General features: G+C 38.9%; 1 protein-coding gene across 3 annotated transcripts in view; it reads right to left on the bottom strand.

The window, feature by feature from the left end:
* syce2 (synaptonemal complex central element protein 2) overlaps positions 1–4544 on the bottom strand; it is a 6416-nt gene extending 1872 nt beyond the window's left edge. The window contains exons 1-5 of one of the 3 annotated variants that reach the window (XM_024260080.2): positions 4125–4544; positions 3302–3390; positions 3034–3109; positions 2830–2939; positions 2639–2710 (exon numbers count right to left, since the gene is read on the bottom strand). In XM_024260080.2, coding sequence (XP_024115848.1) covers positions 2639–2710; positions 2830–2939; positions 3034–3109; positions 3302–3367 — 324 coding nt within the window. In that variant the 5' untranslated portion in view covers positions 3368–3390; positions 4125–4544. Of the gene's footprint in view, positions 1–2638; positions 2711–2829; positions 2945–3029; positions 3110–3301; positions 3391–4124 lie in introns of all 3 variants that reach the window. The other 2 variants (XM_024260079.2, XM_024260082.2) reach the window with 2 other exon arrangements.
* Positions 4545–11461: the final 6917 nt, after the last annotated feature.

Below are 11461 nucleotides of genomic sequence, written 5' to 3' on the forward strand. Positions count from 1 at the left end.
GTCACGGTTTTGACCGTGTCACGGTTTTAGGGTCACGGTTGGGATCGGGTCACGGTTTTAGGGTCACGGTTGGGATCGTGTCACGGTTTTGACCGTGTCACGTTTTTAGGGTCACGGTTGGGATCGTGTCACGGTTTTAGGGTCACGGTTGGGATCGTTTTTTGGTTCAGTAAAAGGTAAAAAAGAAAAACAGCTGGAAAAAATAACTAAATAAAAGCCTAAAAATATTTTGAAAAGTTTCAAAACATATGTTTGATAAAACATATATGCTGTACCTGAAAGCATAAATACACTCTCACATATATTACATCAAAACATTCGCTCATTGAGGCCTATTTATAAAAACAAAATAACTTTGAACTTTGGATACAAACAAAAAACTAAAACATGTTGTTTTTGATGATGTTTTCATGTCTTGAGACCAAATCTACAAAAACTGGGAGAAGAATGCTAGGAAATAGTTTTGAAATGACCAAATCTATCTGCTGTAACCCCAAAATGCACATTTTTTCCTCGTGCTCCCCATCCCCCAATGTCCACATTAAATTCTAAATAAAACAGTTTAAATGAAACTTAAATGATGTATTTGGTACTAGCTGATTCATTGAAACTGTGGGAACATTTCAATATTTAAAATAATAATTATTATTCGTAGAACATGTCAAGGTGACGCGCTGCACGGCCTACTTTTGCCAGTGATTTATGACACCTTTTGCTCTCTCCTGTTACAGACGCAGCAGCAGCTGTCCCGCTGTGGCAGGACGAAGCTGCTCCTCACTGAAAGATTCTCTTAAGCCAGAAATGGAGACGCGTCGCGATGCTTTTATTCGGCTCTTCAAAATAAATAAACCCAACCTTGAATCATCTGTGTTCTCCGTGACGAGATCGGGAAACGTCTTTGATGGGCAACCCTCGCACACGCGGCGGGAGCTTCGGGTCCCGCCACGAAATTGAGGAGCTCTTAAGAACAGTAAAGCAGCAACTTTGATGCTTTAATAAAGACGGGGTACATGAATTTAACGCGTTTGAATTCGGTGTGTACGGACAATTGCTTTTAATAATGGTAGTGGTGTGTGTGAGTGTGCACGCACACGCGTGGTGATCCGCGGTCCAAGTGTGTGCCGAACCGTGGCTACTGATCCGTACGGACCACAGATTATCCGTTACACCCCTAGTAAAATCACATCCTCTGTTTGGGTCAAAACTCAAATCAACTTGAAAAACAGCGCCCCCCTATGGAGAGAAATAAGTATCACCCTGATTTATGCGTGCGTAATTCTTGGTTTGTATCTCATAAAATGCATTATATGCATAAGTACAAAATTTATAAAATTTAAAAAATATAAAATACAATTCACATATCAAAAAAACAAAATCAAATGCAGATATCCAAAGGTGCGGCTATTCTGTGGATTGTTCTTCCACCACTAGGGACACTCTAACCGGAATTAGAATCAAACATTTTCTATCCAGGAAGAAGGAAACCGCGCTGCTGCAAGCAGGCTTAGTGTCAATGATGAGACGTTGGAGGCGGCAGCGGGAAGAGCTCGTTCAACGCCAAAAGTCAAAAAAAGCTTTCAGAGGCCATGAAAGGACTGGGTGAACACTCAAAGAGCAGGTGGAACTGTATGGAAAGAATCTGTTCAGGTACATACCAGATCCTCCAGGATTTCACAATGTTGCGATTGCAACTATTAACGCAACTTTACTGCAACTTTGGCCAATCTACCATGACAACAGTTGTGGAAGACGACGCAGTTTCGTGACTTTTTCCTTCTGACTACTCCCGGGAGGTGTGCAAAATTAAAGGTATAAAATTAAGGTATAAAAATCTGAGGTCACGATGAGACACCACCACCCCCTTATTTTAAGACAGGAAAAACCCTGTTCTATTTGAGCTAAGGGGACAGCACATCAACATTGTATAAGGTGATGCTGAAGTATTTTCCTATTGTGTCACAATTAAGAGTTGGAATATGAGAATGTGAATTTTATTTCATAATTAATATTTTTAGGTTCTTTTAAAAATATATACCGGTATATTGAAAACATCACAACTTTTGTTGTAACTTTTCACAAAAGCTGCCGCAACATCAGGCGTTTCAGGCCACAACAATCATAAAAATCTAACGCAAAATCCTGGAGGGTCTGATTTACAAAACAAAATCGTTCTGTATATGCAGAAAATATCTTATTTTTAAACATAGATATCTGAGGCTTACAGCCCGATGTGGCTTGTATTTTATTTTATTTTTTAAATAGAGCGGATGCAGCTTATATACAGGTGCGCTTTATAGTCCAGAAAATACAGTACTTTAAAGTGAATTTAAAGCAAACCATGTATTGAAATGTCATTTTAAAATATTGAATTGTAAATGCATTGTCATTTTAATTATGACATCAAAAACCTGACAATTTCAATGCAATTGATTTTGTTTTGATTTAATATTTTATTTTTTAAATTGTAATATTGAATTCTAAATTGCTAAACTTATTTTCATACTACAAGCCTGAATTAAATATTGAATTTTAAATTGATATATACATGCATTTTCAAATTGCATGAAGAATTTTAAAATTGAATTTTCAATTGAGAATTGCATAATACATTGAATTATGGCTTAAAAAACTTCCATACCTGCATCTCATCACTGTTCTGCTCATAAACCATGTACATATGCCCCTTCATCCGTTGACACATTTCGGTCACCTGCCAGAGGAAATGACAAATCAGCACTGATTCCCAGGTGTCAGTCAACGTTCAGGAAAGCACAGGCATCAGGGGTTTTAAACCCATTTGTCCTTTCATTAAAAAAAAAAGATTTGCACCTTTTCAACGAATTTCTCCTGATAATCGTCCATAAATGTCTGATCAGCATTGCGGCTCCGGTTGATGTTTTCCACCAGTTCTTGCCCTTGATGTCTGATATCTTCCATGCCTAGACTTTGATGGAATGAAAACCTGTCAGCAGCTGCTCTGAATGAGAAGAGCCACATGTGAAGTCACCTGTCTAAGGTGTGTGTGGTACCTGCCCTTTTTCTCTGGAGCCTCACAGAATGTTATGTTTGAAGACTTCTCGATTGACAAGTTCAAGCCTGCGTCTTCTGACTACATTATGTTAAAAAGAAAAATGTTTAACAGCATCAGAAACATTTTGAAAAGGAAAGATCTAGCAAAAAATGCATTTGTTAAATTCAGAATATTTCAGATCTGATATTAGCTCTCTGATGATTGAAAGGAGTCTCATAAAAAGACCCTTCTTCCCAGTGCATTCAGCATGATCACACTTTCACACATTACCATCTGTGTGTCGTCCTTGGGGGTGGACTGCGATGTAGAAGGTACATTTTCAAGCGAGGAATCCATTTATTTTGTCTTCTTCTGTAAAGCTGAGTTTTGACCAAATAAGAAAAAAAAGAAAAGAAAAACATAACTACGGTAAAAAAGCCAGCCTGGAGTTAATTAATATAATCCTGGAAATTGTTACGGGGAGGATTGATTGGCTGAGATCTGAGTCAGAATAATTTAATTTCAGATATCCCACCAATAACTGAGTTTGAATTATTTTTGAATAATTACAGCAATTACAGCTTCATTTGACATGTGTGGACAACATGTTCAAGTCTGATATAATTCATTGTAAATATTCCGCTGGCAGCATATACTATTGTTTAAAAAAAAAAAAACACTCCATTGAATGAGTTTTAATGTTCAGATTTTTTCCCAAAAGGTATAAAAAGGGTGAATGATTACAAAATAGGCCTACTTTATTCTGGGAATGTGGGGAGTTTATTTATGAAAATTGAGATTATATATTATTTATATTTTACTCCTGATAAATAATAAGAGGATAAACAACAAAATATGACAACAATGACAACAAACTATTTTACATTTGTTTTTTAAAGAAACTCAGAAGGTAAACTTGTGGAATTTACCACGTTAGCTTCATGCTAACGTTTCTTCATTTTTTTTTTTAACCCAGAAGAACCCAGAATGAAAATATAAACATATCAAATGTTTTCTGGGGTCAACTTGTATTGAGGTATGTTCCACATAATTTTCTTTTAAGGGGAAAGTTGGTCTTTATGGGTTAAGGTGCCGGTTGTTGTTGGATTCTTACCGGTACCGCAGGGTCTGAAAACGCGGGTCCAACGGTCGGATCGCTCCTCCTGACGTGACGTCACGGTCGCTGGACGGCACCCACGAGGGGGCAAAACCAAAAGCGCAGACTCTGTGTGGGTCACATAAGTAAAAGATCAGATTATTCGATTACTTCGATGTTATTATCCCGTTCAATTTGGTTGTGTTGACAAAGAAAAAAAAAATCTGTTAATTCACAAACTTTTGAATTGTTTGTCAGTTTACCTGGACTGTGTCTACCCTTTAATTTATGAATAATTTTAGTTGGGGTTATTTATATATTGATGCCACCCACTTTAATTTAGATCTCTGAGTACAGATAGAAATTCATTCTTTTTAATTATATTTATTTATTATTTATTTTTTATTTTATGCTGTTAATTTGGTTTATGTTGTATTTGTTTTCTTTTTTATTTTATTTACTAATGCTTAAATTGAATTAATTTTGTCTTTACATGCATACATAAATAATGCCATGCTTTGTAACGTCTAATCTGTCAATTAATAATAATAATAATAAAAAAAACAAGAATAAAAACTAAAAAAAAAAACTTCAACTAAAGTTTATACTCAGCAAAGAAAATAGGTCCAAAACCACCTGGTAAAGCTATTTGTTTGTTTAGTTTAATCTTGTACATTAATTTAACAAACCAAAAACCAATAGATGGTAATTATTGGTGAGTGGAGTTGCTTTTATTTAATTAGTTGATTCTATTTCAAACAGCAATCTGAGCTAAAGAATCATCAAATATAAAATGATATATAAGTATTTCAAAAATGGCTTTGTACAATAATAATAATAAGAAAACAATAAATAGTGCAAAATAGCAACAAGAAAAAAGTGATTATAACAGGACCACAGAGTATTATCTTTTAAAAACATAAAGGCAGTAATAAATTGGCAAAGCCACATGTGCAAGATATAAAGCTAAAATATAAAAATATTAACAACCCTACAAAAAATCCTGCCATTGTGCAAAAATGTGAGAAAAATAAAGTCAGCAGTGCTAACCAGGTATAAACTGGGGGTCGTTGTTCATCTGCGAGGGTGCATTACACTTTTTCCGTGTGAAAGATGGTTTGTGTGCACGCAGAGCTCCAGGGCAGAGCCTGACCCCACAGGAACCCTGAGGATTAAACCCCGCTGATGCTGTGTGGGCGGGGTGGTTTGGGTGGAGGTGTTGATGTGATCTGATGTAATCCCTCTCTCTCTTCATCTGCTGCTTCGTCACCGTGGATTATGTCAGCAGCGCAGAGGCTGCTGGAAACTCAGCGGTGCCTCCTCAACCTTTTCCTTCAGACTGAAGATTATGACATGAGACTGATTGCTGTCAGTAGGAGCTTCTGATGATCAGGACGAGCAAGGATCCAAAAGGGTTCCCAAACTTGTTCCTGGCAGGTGGGTGAGTGGGTTGGTTTTCTGCTTCATTTCATTGTGGCTTTACCTTCCGCCGGACCTGTCTGCGTTTCAGGAGTAGAGGCTTCTTAGTGACCTGAAGCTGCTTTAGAATGAATTAACAGCTTCTAGCAGAAGAGAGAAGAAGCCTCGACTCCAGAAGGATGGAAAGCTTCAACTTGACTGATTCCGGAGAGAGGCCCTTCCAGTTTTTGTCACAAAATATGCAGCCTGTGTACGAGCAGTACAAGCCTCCACCCAGGGACCTCATCCAGCTCCCCAAATCGATCCTGTATCTCCTCATGGCCGCCCTGGTCATCGTTGCTGTGGCGTACGCCATTGTTGGTCACCTCATCAAAGATCTCATGCTGGACATCACAGGTACTTGAAGCTGCTCGGAGGATTAGTGTGATTGTAGTTTCACAGAGCAGAAAAAAAGGTTTTATATTCAAATCAACCGCAAGATGCATCAGGAACTATTTAATAGAAATGTCCAAAGCAGAAAGACGTGTCTTCTCCGTCCTTCCGGAGGTCACCATCTACTAAAGCAGGGGTCTGCGACCTTTAACACTTAAAGAGCGGTTTCTGACTGAACACAACCCAGTAGGAGCCACACATCCTTTACAGAAACAAGACTTTGTATTTATGTTATTGTTATTTTTATGAGAAATAGAAATAAAATATTTTTGGCATAAATAAAAAACAAACTTTAAGAGAAAATAGTTTTTTCCCCAAATATGAAACAGTTTATAACTTTTAACAAAAGTTCACAAGACTCCTTAAAATAAAAGACTTCCTGTGTCACACAGGATCATCTCGATCGAGCAAATCTAGAATCTAGTGGTAGGTAGTGCAAATTCAATAATGACCAAAAAAATGTATATATGTATATATATGGTATATATATAACGTTTGTGGTGATTCTTAGCCGCAAATTCATAAATCTAACTTTCTAAAATTAAAACAGAGCTAATTAACTCTATTGATTACGAATGATGATCAAATCACTATGTCTACTGAGCTTTGTTGGCTTGCAGACTGATAAGTTATTTTACTTTATTTTTTGCTTTACTTTACAATTACTCGTACTCTTTTAGCAGCTGGGTGGCTCAGTGGGCTAGGTGAAGGGCTGGCACTCAGGAGCCCTGGGTTCGATTCCCAGGGCTGTCCACTGATCTCCACCCAGATTGGGTCCTTAGGGAAGACCCTTGATGCTGCTGCCTAACTGGGTCCCTGTGCCCCTCAAGTACAGGGTTGTGTCAGGAAGGGCATCCGGGGTAAAAACTCTGACAAATCCCTGATGAGAAACAGTGGGTGCTGTTACGCTGTGGGGACCCCGAAAGGGATAAGATGAAAGTGAACTACTTACAGTTACTCTTTTAAACTAAAGGCTTTGTATTTTTCTTTAACCAGAGAGTCACAATGGAGGGGTAGAAGAGCCAGACGTGGCTCTGGAGCCGCAGGTTGTAAACCCCTGATTTAAGGGATCTTGGATGTGCTGTTGGCAAAAATAGAATAAATTCAAATCTGAATTTTTATAAAAATGTATGCAGAGTTGTAATTTGATGACTTTATATGTTCAAAAGCTTCAGTTTATAAATGATGCATAACTAAAATGTATTTTTCTGAAGGGTGAAGTGGAGCTAAGCAGTTTTGGGCCCAAAAGGCTATAATTGTTGATGGGTGCAGACCTGTGTATAGGTCAGGGGTCTGCACCCTGAGGCTCCGGAACCACATGTGGCTCTTTTACCCCTCCATTGTGGCTCTTTGGTTAAATAAAAATACTTTCTTTTTATTTTAAAAAGTAACTGCAAAGTAAAAAGTAAGAAAAAAAAAGTAAAGTAACAGATCAAGGCTGATGGCCACAGTCCCATAAAGCTTCAGGAATCCATCAAAGGGGTTTGGCTTTGTAGTTTAACCAAGTCAGACTAAAGCTTTTTGACAGATATTTGAACACTGCATGCCATGTACCATCCATTGAAGGCCAGTAACCACAAGTACTTCACCGTACTTCATAAGGTGGAATCGGATTTGTTGGGAAAAATCGATTGGACGATATATCGCAATACTTTCTTTGGCGATACTTATATCGATTTAAAGTGCTGACAAGACGATACTTAATTCATTATTCTCACTTTTGTTTTCCACCTAAAAGAGCCTCTTTGAGCAGCTTTACACCATGACTAAATCAAAAACAAGATCTTGTGAGATCCAGCTTATGTTTAATGTTCAGTCAACCTCGCTGTTTTTGTTATTATGTGACATGTACTATTTAGTTTTTACTTGGGATGAGTACCGAACCAAAAGTCTCTGTGCCAGTATTAGTATACAGTTGCGGCGTTTAATGTTGTGATCATTAAATAAAATTAATTTACCATTTTATTACTATGAAGATGTATTAATATTCACTTGAAAAATTGCTTGGTAAAGTCTTGAAATATATCGTGATACGTATGGTATTGGGAGATACGTATGGGGATACGTATCGTACTCCCAGACTCTTGAAAATACACACCCCTAAGGTGGATGTTCACTTTTTGAACAAAATCAAGGATTTTGAACGCTTTGTAGTTTAAGAAATACTGCAGGGGTCACTTAATTAGCTGATTTATTTTAGTTGATTAGATTTAAACATTTCTGGTTGAGATGTCAAGAAAACAACAATAGCTACTTAATTTATATTAATCATAGAAACAGCAACATACGTACAAATCAAGACTAATGGGTCACGGATGGCTCTTTAAGTGATGAAGGTTGCAGACCTCGCTCTAGATTCTTCTGTATCCTGTTTCTCCTGCTAACAGTGCCGTTTCCCCACAGTGTGTGAATTAATTTGAAAACTCAAGACTCAACGTAGAAAATTAAAAGATGCTAGTTTTTAACTGGAAATGCCTGTGAGTGAAGTCCTTCCTCTTCTCTTGGCTCCGCCCACAGACTGTCTGCTGGGACCACTGGATGAGGACCTGAAGAAAGACAGAAAAGCAGAAGGCAACAACCCCCTTCACATGCCCCCGGCCCTCAGCCACTCCCATCCAAACGCTTTCCACGTGTGGGACCAGGATGACATCATCATCCCCATGACGCCAACAGACGACAGCCCGCTGGCGAGCCCTCTGATGTCTGTCATCCCGTACATCCCCTCGTTTTTCCCCCACACCTACAACCCCAGCAGCCCGTCCTACAACCAGCCAATCCCCAAGGAGAGTGAAGCGTGATCTGAAGCCACGCCTCTCCTCTCTCCAGTCTTCAGAGAAGTGTGATGATGAGCAGACTGCACCTGCAGGCCTAACCAACCCTCAACCAGGAGAAGGAGCTCAAACTCCACCCCCGCTCCACTTCATGTCCCCTCCAATGGTTTTGTGCCAAGTCAGCACTGTGATCCCCCCCCCCGCCAAACTCAGCCATCACACTGACTGACCGTTTTTTACCCGCTTGCCTTCATGACTTTGGAAGCGCACTACAGGAGGCTCTACATCGCTCAGATCCATCCTCATCTCCAGCCATCTTCCCATCAGACGTGTTCAGCTGGGACATGGAGCAGCTCCTTCAGAGCAGCCATCAGCCCACCGGGATGTGTGCTGAATGTGAGGACAAACCAACTGAACCTTTTGCTGATCCAGAGGAATGTTAACTTCAGATTACTCTGATCTCTTAGAGATTCTTTCTAAAACATGTTCAGTTTTAGGATAAATGTTAGTGAATCGTGACATTATGTTTATCCAGTTCATGCCACTTTTAGATGTGATTATGTTTCTGTAATAAACCTATTGGCAGGATCTTCCTTGCTGGTCTTAATTAAACTGCAGCTTTCGGACGCCTTCGTTGGGGGGATTTTGCCAGAGCTGCAGAAATCTGGGACGTCTGGGACAGACAACAGCTGTGAGAAAACAGGTTGGACTTCATCATTCAGTAAATCTGCCAGCTTTCTTTGATTTGCAGAACAGATCCGATCATCTGTAGACGGGGTTTCAGTTCAGAGGAGTCGGGGGACAGCTCCCTGGAGGTGACTTTGCTCGGCCCGTCTGTGAAACCCAGAGTGCCTGTATATTCAGCGAGGGATGGAGATTAGGAAGAGAAGATTAGATGAGCAGCTTAGCCGGTAGAAACATCCTTTTATTACTTTGGAGTTAAAAGTCTGAACAGCTGCAGCCGGAAGGACAACTTCCTCATCTTAACTGTTGACTCTGAGATCACTGAGGGTGAAAGAGGACTGGGCAGAAGGAAGAGCTGGAGTCTTGAGTTCTGAAAATATAATTGTGGCTGAACTGCTCTGAAAAGACAGAAACACTTAGACATGAGGTGGTGGCCCTTTCAGTACAGGAAGGCCTCACGTGTCTTCATTTGTGCAAAACCTTCTGAAGGACACTTCCCAGATTCAATTCAACTACATTTTATTTATATAGCCCAATATCACTAAGCAATGCCTTATTGGGCTTCATGCCGTTAACTGTACAGAAGCAGAAGCTCGGTCATAAAATATAAAAATAAAACTGGTTATCTCTGTCCTTAGACTCTCCTTCCCAGTAAGGAAAAGCTCCTAAATAACCTGATTCAGGAAAAAAGAAGAAACCTTAGGGATGTCCTCATGAAGGAGAGATCCTATCCCAGGATGGACAGGAGATTTACCAGGACTATTAAAGAAGAATTAGCTTATCTAACTCTACAACTACATATTTGAATAGAGTTCAGCCAGAAAGGACTGGGGGAGGGGTGGGGGTGAAGACCACAGCCAAGATGAGCCAGAGGCGTGGTCCACGGTCAAGAACAGGAGCACAGATGATTCACCTGGAATCTGAAATCTACCTGAAGGGGAGTGGAAAAGAGGGACAACACGTGAATCACACTGCACCAAAAAGAAGCACAGAAAACTAAATATAATAAATAATAAAGAATAGAGGAGAGGTGAAGTAAATGAGAATCGAGAACAGAACCCCAGAGCTGATGTAGATAATAATGATGATAGAAAATCTAACATTTTTAGAAGGGATGTCCTGATCCAATCACGTGATCAGAAATCGGGCCCAATCACATGGTAGAAGATTCGATTGAAATCTGACTTTGTTGTCTGATCAGGATTGGATATTTAATTTATTCTTATGATGATCAGTGTTTTATATTTCAATCTTATGATTCCGAATAAACACTCCACTAGAAGTCTGCATGTCAAGAACAGATCACAAAATGTTATTCAGCAGAAAACGACAACAGCTCAAGCAGAAGACCGATGTAAACAATTTTGTCAAGCTAGCTAGATGATCACGGATTCAGACTTCCGGGATCAATAACTCTTTTAAAAACACTTTAAACTGACAGCAAGTGTCTCTATTGGTTTGTCATAACTCAAACAACAACCTCTAAAGGTATTCCAACAGAAAAAGACAGTATTTGTTTCTTTTTAATGTGAAGCTTTTCATGCTGCAGACAGATGGCTAAACAGCAGCTGCTAACTGCTACATGCTAGCGCCGTGATTTTACTCCTTAGGACCCGAGCTGTCCTTTGATATGCCTGTTTTATTTATCTGACAGAGAAATAACTTTCAAGAAAATTAACTACTGTGGAAATAAAACCGAAAATGTGATGTCTTAAGAACTTAAAAAAGAAGCACATAATCTTAAAAATAACAAAATAAATAAAACAAAAATTAAAACTAATAATGATATCAGCTATTCATTAACACTCATCAAATTTTATGCTAAAACAAAGTCATAATTTATTTTTAAGAATTTTAGATGAGGACAGGAATCACATTTGGTCAAAAATTTTCAATAGCTCTAAAGATATTAAAGTCACTAAACTTTCTCACATGATTAATTATCACTTATATAACAAGTTCAAGTTCAAGTTCAAACAACTTTATTTATCCCCGAGGGGCAATTCTGTTTTTTGATGCAGAGTGCCTTCAATCAACATACAAGTTACA

The sequence above is a fragment of the Oryzias melastigma genome, linkage group LG1, assembly GCF_002922805.2.
Source record: "Oryzias melastigma strain HK-1 linkage group LG1, ASM292280v2, whole genome shotgun sequence".
NCBI lineage: Eukaryota > Metazoa > Chordata > Actinopteri > Beloniformes > Adrianichthyidae > Oryzias > Oryzias melastigma.